Here is a 19,823-nt window from a genome sequence, read left to right on the forward strand (position 1 = left end):
ACACACGCGCCGTCAAGCTTAGCCACGGAGCTAACAGCCGTCACATCCGGCCAACCCCTTCAAAGTAAAAGCATTAAAAAAAAAGTGGGGCGTGTGGCGGCTACTTCCGGTAAGGATTTTTATTTATTTATTTATTTATTTTTAATCATCATACTTTTTGATCTTTCTCTGCTGAAAGTGGCGATCTCGAAGATTTTCCAGAAGCAGCAGCTGCTGCGGTGTAGTTTTAGACCTCGCTGCTTCCTGGAGATCCTGTGTGACGTCAGTCAGTCGCTCAGCTCTGCCACGCCTCCATAACAACGTCACATGACGTCACATTTATCTCATAATTTATCTGACTGTGACGCTTCGTCCGCCTGCTCACCCCCGAGTCCGAGGACACTCGTTTATTGACGTTTATTATCGTTTATCGTTTATTTTTTTGACACCGGCGGCGCCTACATTTGTTTTGCAAGCAGGAAGGATCTCGATGAGGTCATGATGAGCACAGTCATTAATAATAACTATATAAAAATAGTTGTATATAATAATTGTTTGCTGTTACAGGTAATTTATAATTATCAGAGAACTCACAAGACTGTTTTGTTAACGCTTAAAAGTTCCTCGTAGTCACTTTAAAAAAATCTCTATTTAATTGTTCTATAGAGGTTATTTGAGCATTTTGTAACTAAAGTTAATTTTCGCTCTAAGCAGACAGTAATTACGTTAATATTAATATTACAGTATTCTAACGTAATATATTACTTTAAAATGAAGGTAACTAGTAATATATAATATATTGTGTTTTGAAAGAAATTTGCCCAACACCGTCCATAAGTAGCAGCCTTGTTCTATATGAGATAAATGTTTAAAAACAAAATGGAAAGGAAAAATATATCTTTTAATTAAATGTAGCTTTTAGTGAACTGGTTAGAATTTAATTTTATTATTTACAATATTAATGAGGTAAATAATACAAACTAAGAATAAGTGAATAAACGAGCTGTTCTCAGAGGAAAATAAGGTCCCAGAACACTGTTTGAAGCTAGAAAGGTGGCAGGGTCCGCCACATATAAACAAAGTTAAACAGTATGAATTGTTTATTCAGTCATGAAAACAAAGAGAGTTTGTTTATTTAGTTTGTTTGGACAGAAACTACAGACTGCTCCTTTAAAGGTTTAGACCAATGTTGCTCCTTATGGAGGACTAAACCTGTCAAAATCAGAAATAAATAAATAAATATGTAAACATCTCAATAAGTAAGAGTTCTTGTCCTACCTGCACCTCTTTGAATCATTCCTGAACTGCATGTACACATTTCTATTAGCTCAAGAACTAAATGCCAAGTTTATGAATTCACCGATTAATAATTTAAAATATGAACGAGGGTCAGAAGCTGCCCTTTCTTTCCTCACTCCAGTTCTTCACCGGGAATTTAATAATTACAAATCAACTCAAGCATCTTTTTCTGCGTTATGTTCTGTAAATACGAGACAACACCCGTCTGTCTGTGTGGACGAGTCCTGAACAAGATGGAGTCAAACAATCTGAGATCAAATACGAGAATCTGGAAAAAGAGTTTTATTTCTCCTCGTGATCGTGTTCAGTGATGTTCTGTATGTAATGTACAATATTTACACACAAACAGTGAGTGTGCACATTTATAATCAGCCCCGTGATGTTCTCAAAGCACCGTTTCACAACCAGAGATGACGTCTGTGATTAGCTGCCGGTATAAAGATATAAAGTCCAACTGTCGTGTGTGAGAAAGTCAAACCCAGAAGGCAAACAAGGGATTCTGATCCACTTTGGTTTTGATAAACACAAAATCTGACAGAAAAACCAACACGGCTGAACGTTTAAAACCAGCATGAGGGATTAAAACTGTTAAAATGTTCAAGTAAAGTTTGTGAACTTGTTTGATTTCACTGATGTTCAGTCAGACTCGTGTCGAGTGTTTAAAGGAAGCGTTTGACGAGAGAAATACTCTTGTTCCCTTTCTGGCAGAGAGTTCGACGAGAAGATTAATGCCACTCTCCTGGTAGATGTGAAGCTACAGCCAGTTAGCTTAGCTTAGCATAAAGACCGGAGCTGTAGTCTGGTCTGAAATATTAAGCAGAAATAACCCATAGACAGTAACCCATAATGCACTTCTTCCCTTCCTGCTCTTTATACATTTTCTACCTTCGTCGTCTGTTGTTTCTTCTCACTCTGTTGATCATGTTTTTTAATTAAAATTCTGATGGTTGAGTCCAAATCGATGCCCGAGGACGACGTCTGTCAGACTCGGCTCAGGGCAGAAAAGTTCCCTTTAGCTTGTCCTCTACTTCTATTTTCAATCTATTCTCCCTCCGTCCTCTCTCGCCTCCTTGCTTCCTACTGGCAGTGCGCTTGGTAGTTGAGTTTGGCTCCCAGCCTGGTTCCTGCCAGGTGTTTGTTGAAGGCGTCGTCCATCGCTTTGCTTTGTTCTGGTGTGAAGTGGTTCTTCCAGTCCCCGACCTCGCCTACCCAGGGACAGAAAATACGATCCAGTTACAGTCTCTGTGAGCTCTCTTAACCTGCAGGTGTTTGTGAACACACCGTCTGTTTCATTAAACCAGTGACCACAACATCACCAGACTCCCTTAACAAATGTGGTGATTTTAAGAGTTGGTGAGTGAGTTGAGAAACTTAACAAACTTTGTGAAACGGCTACGACAAATTCTGAATCATTGTCTCCTTCTTGTAAATTCAGCATTAAATGTAATACATGAAGCCAACTATTAACCACAATTTCACCAGACTCCCTTAACAAATCATCTAATTTTAGGAGTTGTTGAGTAGCGTAAAACTTAATAAACTTTGTGAAACTCTGTCTCTGACAGATTCTGAATCATTGTCTCCTTCTTGTAAATTCAGCATTAAGTGAAAACAGTAAGTTGTTTGTTTCCTTGTAGAAAGTGTCAGTTTGTGGCAGCATGGCTGCACCAGCCTGTCTGCTTCTGTGTCTAAAGTGCTAAAGTCTGACCTGCCAACATTTAGCAGCTGTTTGAACACACTGTTTACACTGATTTCACCATTTACACTCAATTTATGAAGGAAGAAACATTTTATTGATCTAAACATGTCACATTTTACAGATACACTAAACAGTAACCAGTATAGGCGACTTCTTTGTCCCCAGACTCCCTTAACAAATGTGTCAGTTTAGTGAGTTGTTGAGTTGGAGACACTTTATAAACTGTGTGAAACTCTGTCTCTGACTAATTCTGACTTATTTGTTCCTTCTTGTTAATTCAGCAAATGTTCTACATGAACTTCTTTCTTTATTGTTGTTGAAAACATTGTGAAACGTCGACAGATATTAACACGTTTGAACAAGCTCATAGACGTTAGATTGATATCCATCACTCTAAAAATCTGAAATGCATTGTGCCTTTAAGTATCTCTACTTACTTTATGTGTTTATTAGTTATTTATGTATTAAAGGTCACATACCTGCAACGCTGCTTTTCAATATGATTATGTAATTTTCCATGACACACACCTGAGTAAATAGGACTTATTTGCACTTTACAGCAGTGTTTGCCTTCAGAGCACTTGGACTCAGCTGCTTTACTGTAAGTAACTTTGATGTTTTTGGACATATTGCACAAATACAAGTTGCAAAGCCGGGCGTTACTTAAGGTTCTCAAGGTAAAAGATAGCGTAGATTAAAAAAAAAACTGTGTCAGGAACAGGAGCTCTATAATATTTATTTATATCTTTATTATCGTGGCAACATGTTTCGACCACGAGGTCTTCAACAAGCCCTGATGTTTGGAGATGATTTCTCATATTTGGAGAGCCTGGACTGCCTTCTTAAACAGTTAACAGTTTCAGCAAAAACAAAACTACCAAAAGATGATCTAAAGTCTGCACCTTTTCTGAAGATGATGTTTCCGATGGCGTGGTCGGCTGCGGAGCTCTTCTTCATGGCGCTGAAGGTGCTGCCCTCTGAGATCTGCTGGACCTGAGCCTCCGTCAGTTTAAAGCCAAAGAAGGTGGAGATCTCAAGGACGCCCTTAGTCAAGTCCTGCAAGACGGGAAGCAGAAGTGGAGCCGTTACAGACAAACACTCCTCTTCATCAGCACGGACTGAACAATGACCCATTTTTAAATAGAAATGAAGTGAAACCAGCGGCTGCCTCTGAGGAAGGAAATCAGTTTTAACACTAAATGATTTCACCATTTACACTCAATTTATGAAAGAAGAAACATTTTACTGACGCTAAACATGTCAGATTTTACAGATGCACTAAACAGTGTGTAACCAATATAGGCTACTTCTTTGTCCCCGTGGAGAAAGTCACCAGACTCCCTTTAAAAAATGTCTCCGTTTAGTGAGTTGTTGAGTTGGAGACACTTTACAAACATTATGAAACACTATCTACAACAAATCCTAAATCATTGGTGCCTTCTTGTAAATTCAGCATTAAATCAAAACATGAATCCAACTATTAACTACAATTTCACCAGACTCCCTTAACAAATCAGCTAATTTTAGGAGATTTTGAGTAGAGTAAAACTTTATTAACATTATAAAACACTATCCATGACAAATCCTAAATCATTGTCTCCTTCTTGTGAATTCAGCATTAAATCAAAAACATGAAGTTGTTTGTTTCCTTGTAAAAAGTGTCGATGTTGATCTACCTGTTTTAGTTCTTCATAGGTGACGACCATGACGTTGGGGTCGTCCATCCTCTTCTCCCAGGCCAGAGCGTGATCGAAGTACGAGCCCCAGGGAACTAAACACACACGGATTGGATTGGTTGAAAGATTTCGTGCAAAGTCACACAGTGAAAGAGAAGTTTATAACCAATCTAAACTGTGGTTAATGGTCTATAGTTATTACCTTGTGCAATCAACATTTACATCATAAAGAAACGTTACAGTGTCTATTGCCGGTTCAAGTACTGCTCACATGTTCATGCATCAGTAATAATCCAATAATACATTCAGAAGTTTATTCGGTTCTTTCAAGGTGAGATCTCTGCACTGACAGGTCTGAGACCGCGGGAGGAAACTAGTCAGTAGTCAGAGATGCAATCCTGCAGAAAAGATTGGAAGTAAGCTGTACAGAGGTCAGGAGAACAGGTGTGCAGGTAGGAGGTGGGAACGGCAGTAACAAGTGTTAATCCAGGACACCGGGGGAGTGTCAGGACCTGTAATAACCCCGGAGTTTCTACGTGGCGAGGAACGAATCAGAGTGAGATCCAGAAGATTGATAGTGTGACAGTCTGTGCGTGAGACGCTCGCTGTAAAACTAACCTCTGTACACAGCTGTGATCTGTGGGCGGTGATTCATAGTGACAGTGCTAAAAGTGACGGAGTACAGTGAAGGCATCGTCTCGACTTCAGCTGCTGACTGATTCTCTCTGTTTCCACCAAATGTACTTTAAAACATTCAGATATCCTCTGAACAAACAGCACAGTCAGACCTTTTCATCTAAAGGCCTGACGAGTCATTAAATAAGGTCCGGTTAAGTTTTTCTCACCGTCTCCGCTCATGAAGTCGGAGTAGAAGGTGTCCCAGGACCGTCCCGATGGGAGGACGGGGTTGTTGTTGGAGAAGTGAAAGAAGGAGACCAGCGTGTCCTTCGGGTTCCTGAAGATCACCAACATCTGGACATAAACACATAAAAACACTGAACTGGTGCTCTGTAGAAACCATTAAAGAAACAGAGACAGAAAGGACGAGTGGAGAGTAAACAGAAAATCATCCTGCAGGTGTTTGCAGACTTACTTTGGTTTTCTTTTCATAGAAGGATTTTGGGATGTTGTCGGGGTGCATGTGAGTCCCCAGAAACCTCGGAGAGGGAGCTTCATCCATCATCTGAGGGGAGAGGAGTCAGATTTATCTGTTTCTGATTACTGTTACATGCTAGAGAAAAGTTAACCGTCAGCACTCGTCACCACGTCTTCACACCTGCGAGCAGATCATTTGTCAGTTTTGTCCAAACGACCTGAAAATGACTGTTTTCTGTGGGAAAGACGGTGGTTCTTTAGCGTTAAAGTCGCTGTCGTCGTGTCGTTTTTTGTAACCTCAGAAAACGTTCACCACAGCTCAGCTCCGAAGCAAATCTCCTCTGAAGTGTGCGTGACAACCAGAAACTAAAGCACTGACAGCAACTGCTTTCACTTATTTGATATTTGGAGTGTTTTCTTCGATCAATGTCAAGAACTTTCAACCAAAAGGACCAAAAGTTGATGTTAGTCAGAAACAACTTCCCAAATTCTCTACAATAAAACTTCACGGAGCTCCTGAGACGTTAAAAAAAGAGAAACGAGGCGAGGAAACTAAACACATCGATCAAATGTGAGGAAAGAAAAAGTTTCTTCTTTTAAATCTCTCAAAAACACATAATTTAGGATGTCTTTCTCCTGAACTGCTCATTTTTTAAATCATATTTTTAATGTTATTCAGTCAATTTTACCCCGATTGTTTGATTTGTACTGTTGTTTATGATTTATCTGTAATTCTTCCTGTTTTTGTTCTTCGTAACTGTCTAATTAAATATGATCGCTCTCAGTTAGTTTATTTTATATTTCTTTAATCCATAAAGTTGACTTTTCTCTCTCTGGACTTATTTCTGTACTCGTTCCGCTGCGACAAGATCAATAAAAGATTCAAAAATACACTTTTTTTTAACTTTCGAGACCACAGACGCTGAAAAACTCCTTTGGGTTTAGATTATTACTGTTGGAGAGGAAATAACGGCTGTCGACACAAGTTTTACAAAGATAGATCAAATGAAGACAGACGGGACTGAAGCAGCTCTGCCTCCTAGAAGTGATGCTTAAACAGCACTAATTTGAAACAGCAGGAAACATCCTGTATCGCTGCCCAGGTGTTTTTTATCAACATCATCAGGAATCGTTGTTAATAACGTACATACGTCATTTGTTTTCCTCTGATTCTGCCTCGGCACAGCGACTACAGCAGGTCTACAGCAGTTGGTTGGAGACAGATGTTGGTCTCAGAGAGGACTAACAGTCTCTGATGTGTTTATTTTATTAACGTTTAGCCAAAGCCACAGTCGTCCCCTCAGCTCAACCAGAGGTTTTTGTAGTCCAAACCCGAGCACTGCGGGCTCCGGTTTAAAGTCCTGAATATAATCAGCACAGATTAGTGGATATAAACATAATTAGTAGGAGAGAAAGTTGCCTTCAGCTGGAAACAGACTCCACGTGTGACGGCTTCTTTCCACCAACATGAACAGAGAGTTTAATCTGCGCAGTCAGAGGAACGACTGATCTACAAACCAACTCGCTTTTACATTTTCTTCATGTTTCCTTGATCTTCATTTTTCAGTCTGTTTTGAGCGAATGAACTCGGCTACGTAAAGCGTAAGTTGGTCAGAGGATGACGCGGTGTAGGCTACGTGGCTACGTCACGCGTGGACGTGGAGGTAAACAATCCAGGAGACAAGATGCAAAATGTCCCAGGTTTGTCAAATCATTTGGCGAGCATCTCCTTTCTTAAATCCTGGTAAATTGTGGCATTTCTTTGCTGCTTGCCACGTAAAATGACACGTGCCGACTGCTTACAGACACGTTTTTGCAGAGTTTATTCTGCAAATCTGTTTCCATCAAACATTTTTGCACTTCACAAAAGACAAAAACAACGTCAAGCGAGCGTACAAACTTTTTTTTTACGAATTTTGCAGTGTCCATAAAATTTCTAATGTGATATTCTTCAAAGCTACAGGTATAGATGAGGAAATCTAAGTGGAGCTGCAGGAGGAAGCTATGCTAACCTGCTCGAACCCTGCAGCTAATTCCACCTCAGCAATGAGGCGCTGCAGCTCTGGCACTGATACGTGAAACAAGAGATTAACAAGTCTAACTGGACTGAAGGCATCTTGGGTCGTCGTGCAAATCTGCAGTAAAACAAAGCTGACTAATGTTGAAACACGGTCTCCAGCTGTGGTCATTGGCTCGGCAGCCTTCTCTCCTGTAACTCCCGATATGAAAGTCTGGTGATAAACGTGCGATGTGAATGTGATGTGGCGTGTTTTTTGTGAAAGTATCTGTTGTTTGCAGAAAACACCAAACTCCAAACATGGAGGGAGCAGAAGAGAAATACACAAGAGACGTATAACTCCTCCATGTGACCGCTGCATGACGTTTTTTAATCATGTGCTGGTCACTCTCCAGCAGAGCCAGAGCAGCTGTTTCCCCTTGTTTCCAGTCTTTATGCTAAGCTAAGCTAATGGCTGCTGGCCAGGGTCTTTACATTAAGCCTTGTGTGAGTTTAACCCTGATGAATTAGACCGAAGCGAACGATTCACACACGTACGAACACACTGAACAACATGTTCCTGACTGTACAGTTGAATCAGACCCAGCAGCGATTCTCCTCACAGAGCTCTCCAAGAAATACCAACAGCATGCAGTTATTTACAGATGTTTGAGTGTGTGTGTGTGTGTGTGTGTGTGCTGATCAAACATCTGTCTCTGATGAGTGATTTCATGCTGTCGTTCCAGTGACAGGAGCTCCCGGCAGGTTCAGACGAGGCTCGTTATCTCGCTCTGATTACAAACTGAACTGAACTTTGTTTGACTTGTGACGGACGACACGTGAACGCGCGAAACATCAGTTTGCTCAGCGAGGTTTGGTCTGTTTGATTTGCTCTGCGGGCCAAAGAGGAGGGAGGAGACATGAGCGTTTATAAGAAAGGAATAACCTTCAACACACACTGATAAACGATCGGGTATTAAGTGGATGTTAGCTGCAGGTCTCAGATGTCGGAGACTTTCCTCTCTAGAAACAAAATGTCCGACTTTAAAACGAGAGACCGCCGTTCATTCATGTTGGTTTCTTTTAATCACGACCACCATCGCTCCCAGACATTTACCCAGTCCTCACCCGAACCCAAACCAGGCTGCTTATGTCCTTTAACCACAGCCGAACCACAGTGATTTATTTAATAAACGTCGACGTTCGACTGAAGCGTCAGCTCTGAGAAATGTTTCATTCAAACGGGTTTAAAAGTGTTTTTATTCGGTTTCTGTCTCAGTTTGGATCCATGACGGACAGACGTGTGAAACTATTTCTGGGGTTTTCAGTTTGTTCTTTGTGTTGTGCCAAATAAAAGTTTCTCCGCCGGTGTCGTGATCGACTACATCGCAACGCTTCAGCGATCGATCACACATATACAAGTAAATGTCAGCGTTGTGAGTGATTTCTTAAATATTGATATATTTAAAGTTGTTCAACGCAGGCAAAGAGTTGAGATGTGACGTTTTGAAATCATTAGTACTTTCTTTCTTTTATTTGGGTAGACCGACACGTTAAACAAACAATATGAAGTGAAATCTGGACAGTTTTTGTCTTTTTTGTGTTTTTGATCAGCAGTTTTGTTCCAGTTTGTATATTTGTGGTCAAAACTTAAGTTTAAGGAGAATGTGTTAGCTTCAGCTTGTCAAAGCTACGGAAACTATTTTTGGGGGATTGTTTTAAAATAGTGTTTTTATGCCTGTTTTGCTGCCTGAAGCTGGTTTTAAAATGTAAGGTCAGAATGAACCCAGTGAGCAAAAAGTGGTCTAGATCACGTCTTTTAGACGTCTTTTATGGACATCCAAGACGTCTAAAAGACGTCCTCTGGGGAGCCAGAATGAAAGTTTTTTATACGTCTTTTTCTGGACGTTGTATAGACGTTTATATGTCATTTGTCGACTAATTCTGGCTGTCCGTGGACGTCCAGATCATGGCCTGGCCCGACGGACATGATATCAACCCTATTTGGACGTCCACAGACGTTGCCTGCTCAGTGGGAACATGTAAAAATCCACTCCTGATGAAAAGCTCCTGAGTACCGTAAAGCCTAGAAAAGCAGCGCCAATCAAAATGTAATAATTGTCTATTATTTAACAGTTACAGGTCTGGGTCAGGATGGGAAGACGTCTGACGACTATAAACGACTCCTTTCACTTGAAGCAGTCGTGACATAAATGTTGTTGTTATCACTTAGATAATATTTGATGGTGGTGACTCGACAGAAACATCACAGACAGACTTTATCTCTGTCCGTCTATCTGCAGGGCTTAGTCTGTCACATACACACTATCTGCCCTCAACTACACACACACACACACACACACACACACACACACACACACACACAGTGAGTACCTTTATGGCTTCTGGTCCAAAAAATTCGATCAGCGGCGGCATCTTGGATTCAGTGTCCATCCCTGTGGCCTGAGCAATGATCTTCCTCACCACCCCCACCATCCAGTTAAAACCTGCACACACACACACACACACACACACACACACACACACACACACACACACACACAAATTACAGAGAAATGTTAATGAAATGCAGATACTGAATATACAGTCTGATCTTTTCATACTTTGTAAAAACATGTAAATCTGCAGCTACGAGGTAAAACTCTGATTCCTGATTCTGAGCTTACATTTATAAAACAACAGTAAAGTTTATCAGTGTACAGTCGGGGTTGCACTTTAACTTATATTGTGTTCATTGTTACAAACCCAGCTTGGTCACACTTTGAGTTAAAAACCACACGACACACTGACTTCATTCACTCTGGACTGTGCAGCTGCTGCAGGTCGTTTCTCTTCTGTCCTCCTACTCTTTGTGTTGGCAGCGTGCCGGCGTGTTTCCCCTCCAGCTTCACTGCGGTGTTAATCCTGTTTCCCTGTCAGATCGCTGTTAAATAATGAGTCTGAGAGAAGAAAGTATCCTTGACTTCCCTCCATGTGTTTTATGTGCTGACTAAATGCTAAAGATTTGCAGTTTTTCTGAACCGGGATGTTTCCCACAAATCTTTAAAAACTCATCACATAACGACCGTGTAAAGCTCATCCAAGCTTTCACTGTACAGTGCTTTTTAAAGAGGTCATATTCTGCTTTCTGGGGTTTTTCCTGTCCTTTATTGTGTTATGAGGCATTTTTGTGCGTGTAAAAGGTTTGTAAAAGTGAAAAAGCCCAAAGTCCACGCCAAAAGGAGTTACTCTCTCCTGCTCTGCCTGAAACGCCTCGAGCCTTTACTTCTGTAACTTATGTGCGTCACATATATATTATAAAATATATACACTCCAGTCAGTCAGCAGACATACAGTTCCTACTGCTGTAGCGGCGTTATTTTAGATCACACTACCTTGACCAGCATGACCCACCCTACTCTGCCTCTGATTGGCTACACCCTGCCCGTTAAGTAAAATGAGAAGTATGTAAATCTGTTCGACTAGGACCCCCAAATAAAAGTATGAACCCGAAAATGTGCATAAAATGACCTCTTTAATGCAAATTCTAGTGTTTTTCTTCTGTAGTTTGACCATTATTAAGTATTTTTTTGGTAGTTTTGTTCAGGGGAATTGGAATTTTTTTTAATGTTATTAAAAAACTTACAGTGAGACGATTATTTTTGTGTTTTCTGAACTTTCATGTTGCTGACATATTACAGTCAAAGGTTTTTACAGAGGGAAGAAGAAGAATCTTTATTTGATCACAATGTACAACAAAGTGAAACTGGTGCATTTAAACCCGGAGGAGCAAACCTAACGTACATGTTTTCATGGTGGGGGGAAACCGGAGCACCTGGAGAAAACCCACCCAATCACGTGGAGAACATGCAAACGGACCTCGCACCGGCAGGATTCAAACCCAGGACCTTCTTGCCTTTCATACAACAGTACTAACCACTGTGCAACCGTGCTGCCATTTGGATATCTCTAGGAATAAAAACTTCAGCGTAAGCAAACTTGAAAATGACTCCTGGCTACTTGAGATCTAGAAATGTCATCCAGGCACAGAAGAAGAAGAGAAACACACAGTTGAACACACAAACAGAGGAGTGACGGGAGAAAACATGACAGCCAATAAACAGCAGCAGATTGTAAATATGAGCATTAACTCTCTGTCGATGACTCCAGGCGGTCATTATCTGTGCAGCTCTGATTTAACTTCCTGTAATGCCAGAAGGGAAGTTTAAAACAGAGGCTGTCATTGGCTGAACTGATGGAGGGCATGTGGAGTCACACCTCCACAGATAAATAGTTGTGTTATCCCCATGTGGGCCCCCGTGCGAACCAGCCCGCCTGCATGAAGATCAGTTATCTAACATTCCTCCGACTCGTCTGTCTTCATGTCGTTTCTCTCGAAGGGAAACACCCCCAAAAGAAAACATGTCGCATTCCTCGAATGCACCGCGGCAACAGCAGGCACGTCACGCTTTTCTTCTGTAGAAACCAAACTGTGAGCACTTTGTGTTTTTAAGAGAGAGGGATAAAAGGCGGTGCGCAGTATGTGTTGCCTTTTAAATATGAAACCATCACCAGATTCATTCAGTCACTACAGTACGCAGAATTCCTGCAAAAAAGTGATGTCAGTAAAGCCTCACAAGTGAAATCATATATTCACTAGATCTTCCAACTACAGTGGTAAAGTTTAAAGTTTAATATAAAGAGTATAAGTAAATAAATAAATGTGACATTTTCCAGCTGCTGAATCTCAAATCTCAGATGTCTGCGAGTCCGTGAATGCATCACCATGAAGCCGCTAACAGACGGTTCCTGCTCACGTGTGCATCATCACCATCAAATATGTAATGTCAACGCTGATATTAGTTGGAGCGAGGCCAGAGGAAATCTGCAGAGTCACTAACCTGTTTGTCAGGAGGTCTGTCAGCGCTCTTACATCCACTCATCGCCTCTTTTATTCTCTTTTTTTGTGCAAACGTTCGTTGGGAGCGCTGATTGTGGTGCGACAGCTCGTCAACCAGAGAAGGAAGTCAGGAACAAAACAAAGGAAGTTTGTAGAAGAAGCAGAAAATGCTCTGAGCACTTTCTGTTTTGTACATTACTGTACGTCATGGTTTATTTTCTTAATAATAAAGAAATATATTTACTTTAATGTGTCTGCATTCAGAGTTATTTAAGCTTTCATTTTGTTGTTTTGTTGTAACATTTTTGGAAACAAATACATTGAGTATCTTTTCAACAAGAAATGGTTAGAAAGTTTTACACAAACTGTGATTTTTACGTCTCTGTTTGTGTTTATAGATGAAACAAAATGAGATCCAGCATGTTAATTAATGAGCTTTAGATGTGTTGGAAGGCTGACTCAGGCTTAGCTGTTTCCCGCTGCGTCCAGTCTTTATGCTAAGCTAAGCTAACTACATCCCGACTCCAGCTCACACAGACATGAGACTGAAATCCATCTGAACATCTTATTCCTCAAAATGTTGAACTTTTAAAGTCTGTTTTACCTTTATTTTATCAAATTAACCCAACAAATGCCTTTTATTATTCACTTTTCTGGACAGATCAGAAAAAGACTCTCCAGTTGTTGAGCTCTTTACATCAGCGGCCTGTCTGTATGTTGACTTTAAAGGTTTAGTGACCACCTCAGTTAAATATTCCCTTCAACAGAAACAGACCTGTGGGATAGTTAAAGGAACAGTTCACCCCAAAACTGTGAATCCAGTCGTTATCTCCTCACCTCCAAGTGGATGAAAAATGGGAAAAAAAACAACAACCAGAAAAACACAAAATGGCTCCGTACAGCTCGTCTGCTGTAATCCAAGGCTTTATTTACGCCCTCGAGCTCGTGTAGACGGGGTGCGTGCTAACACTTGTAGCTCAGCAGTGACAGTGAAGATTTCAATAAAGTGTTTAAACATCTTTTCAGTTCAATTTGTGATCTCTGAGCTTCTGCAGACTTGGATTACAGATTTTTTTCCCGTTTTAAAACAAGTCTCCAGCTGCTTCAGTTGTTTAGGAGAATAAAACGCTGTTTTACTGTGAAGCTCCAGAAATGTTCACCTGACACGTCTACGTTTTCAGTTTTGCGCAAACTTTTCCATTAAAATGTGATTTTAACGGCAAAATGTGTTTCGATTAATTTAGAACAAGAAAAAAAAACAACTGTTGAAAAAAGTTACGATTTTTGTTTCGTTTGCACATTTAATTCTGTGTTTTCTGCAATTTTAAAGATTTTATATTTACAATTCTACACATTTGTTGATGAAATCTGTCACAAGCTTCACTTCCACCAGAGTTACGATCATCAACACAAGCGGCTCCCTGTGCAGAGTTGGTCAAAGGTCAGAGGTCACAACAGCTGGACCAGATGTTTCTGTGACCCTTTAAAACTTTATGAATCATTTTTATAAATATGATTCTGCCTGACGGTTGTTTCTCTCTGGATCTCAGTCACTCACCACATTTTGGATAAGCCACCAGCATGATGTCGTCCTCTCGGGCCGTGATGTTCCCCAGAGCCTTCAGATGCTCCTCGGGACACATGATGCGAGGGTACAGGATCCCGTTGTATCTGTACAACTTATCCTCGTCTTTGACGTCCTGAGCCATCTGCATCTTGGACTGCACGTTACTGGGGAAGGGTTTAGAGCTCATGTTGATTCAGTATATATGTAGCCACACTGACGAGAGCACTCCTCCTTCTTGTCAAACTAACCAAAGAAGCAGATATCGAGAGCAAATCTTAACTTTTTAAACAAACAGTCAGAGTCGACAGGGAGGAGCCGAAGAAAAGAGCTTTCTGTGCAGCTGAGCGTCCATCTGCTGCTGCTCCTGCAAGTCTGTGTGCAGTCGTAGTAAAGGAAGAGGGAGGGGCCTGGAGCCTCCTCCTACTTTAACAACACACACACACACACACACACACGTGCTGAAAAATGTGTGTGTTGGCAGAGGTGCGACTGATGAGATGTTCAATGTTCACCAGATGGGAGGTACACGCTGACAGACAAACTGCACACACCCCTCTCTCTTTAACACACACACACACACACACACACACACACACACACACACACACACACACACACACACACACACTGCATGTACTCATCATGTCACTTGTGTCTACAGGCTCTGGAGCGAGTGTACATGTGTGTTAATGTTGCCAGATACAGTACATCAGTCTGTAATGTTAAGCCCAGATGTGAGTGCTGCCAGATGTTGAGGTGCTGAATCATGATAAGCCTCGAGTTAAGTATAAAAACAAATACATAAAAAGTTTATAAGAAGATCTCAAAAGTTGGTACAGAGTACAGAAAATTGTGATTATGAGCTCTGAGAGAGTGAAAGCTCTGACAGTCGCGGCTGCAGACGAGTCTTTATGTCTTCCTGTTGTGTAAGCTGCACTCTTGTACTCGGATACAAGGTTTAAGCCATAAAAGACTATTTAAACTGCTCTCTCAGAGGAGATCTTATGACCAACAGGGAAACAACTCCACAGGATTTATTCTCCAGCACATCCAGACGAATTCCCTGTGTGTGAAAACTGACCTGGCAGTCGAGCTGATTCTTAAATGGGAGTTCCTCGATTACTATAAAGTTAGAAACTGGCAACAGTTCTTGCCAAAAACACTGGATCCTGTATTTCCAGAAGAAGAAGTACAGATTGTCAAAACAGACTCTGGTTAAAAGTAGAAGTACTGATTCAGCTTCTTTACTCCAGTAAAAGTAATCGAGTACAGGCTCTGACATGTACTCAGAGTATTAGAGTAAAAAGTCTCCCTCTGAAGGACGTTTGTGGTCAAAGCTAACTGAAGCTCACGTCATATTAATATAATTCAAAGACTATTAAAGTTAAAGGTAGAGTCAGCAGGATTTGTCCCAGCTGTTCCTGAACGCACCACAAAGATAGTTGATTGTTGAGTCTCATTCCCAGGACGTCAAACAGCCACATGTTGGGTTGGTAAAGCGTCCGAGCAGCAACAAAGAGAGAAAATAAGAAACTCTCTGCAGATACGAGACACTAACACGCCTTTTCTCCCCATTCAGCCTCCCTCTCTGTCTGTTCACGTCTTTGTTTCGTCTCGCTGCGTCTGCCATGCGTGATGTGCTCTGATAGGTCGACATCAGTCTTGTGATGTTGGGAAATAACAATAATCCATAATTCACCTCAAATGCATCAAACTAAAGTAACGAGGCTGATTTGAAGCTGTGAGGAGGAGAAAGTTCAGATGTTTGTGTTCAGATGTAGAGAGGGAAAGTCTCAGAGATACTCAGGTACAGGACAGATACCTGAAACATGCACTGAAGGACAGTACAGATACCTGAAACGTGGACTCAAGCAGCCGTTGTACTTCGATAGTGGACCTACAATCCCACAGCGTCAGTATTTGACGAGTTGGGAATGAGACTCACAAATCAACTCTCTTAGGAAGTGGATATATAGCTATGAAAATACACCAGCGTTTCTACAATATTTACTCCATTCTCGGCCACATGTTTCATATTAGCGTAGCATCATAAAGTCAGAGGTTTTATAGTCGACCTCCACTTCAGACTGACTGCTTTCATATTAAACCTCCACAGAGGCACAAAGAGCAGGACGAGGGTTGAAGTCCTGTGGTGACATTAACAGATAAAGCTGGCATTAATGTCTCTTCTTATTAGAGGCTGATCCTGCTGACACGTTTATGACTCTCTCATCTGTTTCTAATATTGTTAATTGGACTATGGAAGTTTAATGGTTGATCACAGTTATATATAAGACAAATAAAACCAGTTTATCTTTTAACTTTGTGTTCTGTTGACACTGTTGCAGGTTATCTGAATAAGGCGACAAAGGACCTTGTTATTACACCAAATCAGGGATTATGTCCTGCTTTTATTAGTGATATGAGTTATGCACAAACAAATATACAAAGCTTTTGTTTGCCGTTCAAATGTAGAACAACTAATATTTGAGATGTGGGAGAGGTAGAAGGTGAGTCAAGCCGAGCTCAAGTGTTACAGCTGTCCTCTTCTGAAGTGGACGTTTGAAACATTTCATCAGATTAAAATCAATTCTCATAAAAGTAGGAAGGTTAAGAAGTATAAAGAAAAAACGACCATACAGCTCGACTGTGAAAGCAGCTTATCAGGACCCATATTTACGTGTCTTATTGAGTGTTTAAACAACACGCTGACAGCTGTTTCCAGTATTTGAGGAAACGATATAATGATTATACAAAACATGAATTTGAAGTTTCTTATAAACCTAATGTTTACTTTCATCCGCATGTTTCAGCGTCATGTGACGTCGACTCTGCAACACGTGTGCCAACATTTTCTCCGAGTTGCTGCTCTGACTTGAAACAGCTTTCACATGAATGTTCCCAGAAGGAGAAAACGTTTTTTCCTATAATCCTGACAGCACATGAACGCACAGTTAACGCCTGCTTTCAGTCAAATCCCGTCGCTCGCTATTTTCTCACACTTTAAACCCTGAATATTGCCAAATTAGCAAACTGGCATTCTTCTCAGAAACTCCTTCATGTCTGTAAGTTTACATTCATGTGAAGGTTTTGCAGATTAGTTTCAACATATATAATAAATGTTGGAAAAAACTGTTTTCATGTTTAAGATTTTTGGGGGCGGGGCTAAACTCATGGCTCGATGACGCACTCAGCGTAACTCCTCCCCCTACACTGTAGCGTTACAAAAACTAGAAGCATCGTTAGCATCGTCGGTCCTCCTGCTCGATCTCGAGTCTTTTCCTGCCGTCTTTTCGTGAGCTAACTACGCCTTCGCCTCGCAAATGCATCTTTCCAGGATAAAAGCCTGAAGATGCCGTACCAGCTGTTCGATATTCGATATTGTGAAAGATATTGACGTAAGATGCCACATTATTCAGTAATATCTAAAGGGAACTCGAGCCTCGACACAATGAGCTGCTGTCATTACCTGCTCTGTTTGCAGCCTGAAAAGTGCAGATTTACACGTCATTATCGAACTAAAGCCAGATGCTGTTGTGATGTTTAAAGCTTCCCCGTGCTGTACGGTAACTATCAGCAGCATATGAGTGAAGGCGCGGGGGGAATGTATGTGATTGTTAACAAATGTGTTGAAAGGGATCCAGAGGCCGTTCAGGGCTGCGAGCCAGATGGAGGAAATATACTGTAACCGTGTCCGACTGCAGTCTGCAGAACTTCCTCCGGTTTTCTCCTTTACTCTCTGTATGTCTCTTGTTCCTTCGGACGCACATACGATTTTAATTTTATGATCCCCGTCTCTTTTTCCCCTCTTTCCTCTCGTTCTCAGCCTCCCTTCCCCCCTCTCTCTCTCTTTCTCTCTCTCTCTCTCTCTCTCTCTCTTTCTCAATCTGTATTCATCTCAGTGTCACTCGCCCAGGACCCCTCTCGGCTCTCGGGGGGCCTCGTCGAGTTGCTTGACAAACAAAAATGTCCATTCATTGCCCGTTCAAATGAGCAACCACATATTCCACTGCACACAAACAAACACACTCTCTCTCTCTCTCTCTCTCTCACACACACACACACACACACACACACACACACACACACACACACACACACACACACATTTCCACACTTGAATCTGTCTCACTTCCTGTCATCCTTCTTGTACTTCTTTATTTTAAACCCTGCTGACTGTCTGAACAGTCACACATCCACATTCAGACACTTCGTTCCCTCAGCTGCGTTACAACAGTTAATTAATTGTAGATAAAGTTGTTTCTGTCGTATCTAAAAGTAGCTGGAACTGTCGATATCTTTAAATGAAAACCTAGACTTTCAACCAGGCTTTACTTATTTTTGATTTCATCTTTATCCTTGTTTGAGCCTTTAAAAGAAAAAAAAAATCTTTTTAATCTTCAAAAATAATCAGAAATATGGAAAATTGCAGACAAAAATAAATAATGAGATAAATTCATAATAAAACAAAATAACAAAATAAACCACAAGCGGTCAATCAGGAATAGATATATTTATGAAAAATAAAATATAGATAGAGATTTTTAAGAAACGACGAGTATAAAATACTTTGCCAAGATGATTAAATTATTATTCCCAAAAGTTTTTTGTCCTCAATTTGAGACAAAACTATGTTTTCATTTATAAAATCAGAATATTTTGATCGTCCTTGTTTGAGTCTTTCACCTACTTTGTCTCTATTTGTTTCTCTTTTATAAATTTATTTACATTAAAATCTGTGATTTTATTTGATCATTTTGTGTTTTTTTAATGTTCACCTTATTTTAACATATTTTCAAATTAACTTACTTCATGTCGTTAAAATGAAAAAAATATGAGGTACACATTTTGTTTAATCTATTTTGTCTTTATCTATAGTTTCTTCTCTTCTACATTGGATTTCAGATTGATCTGTTTTGCCGCTAAAATGATGTCAAAACAGATATCATGTTTCAAAAGTTAGACTTTTTAATGTAAGTTTAACAAACTATCTCATAAACTTAACAATAGTAGTTAACATTTTTTGCCAATCCAAAAACTATCTCTCTTTTATTTCTATTTGTTTCTCTTTTATAACTTTATTTGATATTTTTGTGTTTTTTTAAAACATTTTTTTGAATGTTCATCTATTTTACAGCGTTTTCAAACGAACTTATATTCATGTCGCTTAAATGTATGGAAACATGATATGTGACATGACTGTACACGTTTTGCTTTATCTTATTTTATTTTGTCTTTATCTATTTATCTTTTCCTCTATCTCATTTTGAATGTTATTACAATTACATTATGTTTCAAACCTTAGACTAACTCATTTGTAATCTAATATTTCATCACAATTTTGCCAAACTAGCTCATAATCTTACCAATATATGTATATATTTTTATTATTATTATTATTATTTTATTTATTTTTGCTATTCCTAAAGTGTCAGCCATGTTTTTGCTGGCAGGATTGGTCCTCCACAGCCGGGTCTCCGCTGTATAATGGACCGGATGTGTATATCAGCTGATGGGGCTCAGCTCGCTGTGATCCACCTCACACATGATGTACAGATCTGTGGACCGGCGCATGCGCAGCTCAGCCGAGACGAACGGGGCCGATGGGTACA

The 19,823-nt window shown here is 40.4% G+C and overlaps 1 protein-coding gene across 1 annotated transcript; it reads right to left on the minus strand.

Moving 5' to 3' along the window:
- Positions 1-1,545: 1,545 nt before the first annotated feature.
- Positions 1,546-14,571, minus strand: sult6b1 (sulfotransferase family, cytosolic, 6b, member 1). The gene is made up of 7 exons (XM_073482196.1): positions 14,203-14,571; positions 10,139-10,251; positions 5,747-5,836; positions 5,499-5,625; positions 4,654-4,748; positions 3,880-4,033; positions 1,546-2,483 (listed from the first exon to the last, which is right to left on the minus strand). The coding sequence occupies exons 1-7, from the start codon at positions 14,396-14,398 to the stop codon at positions 2,356-2,358; spliced, it is 903 nt and encodes a 300-aa protein (XP_073338297.1). The 5' UTR covers positions 14,399-14,571; the 3' UTR covers positions 1,546-2,355.
- Between the last annotated feature and the right edge of the window lie 5,252 nt (positions 14,572-19,823).

The sequence above is a fragment of the Pagrus major genome, chromosome 15 (assembly GCF_040436345.1).
Source record: "Pagrus major chromosome 15, Pma_NU_1.0".
NCBI lineage: Eukaryota > Metazoa > Chordata > Actinopteri > Spariformes > Sparidae > Pagrus > Pagrus major.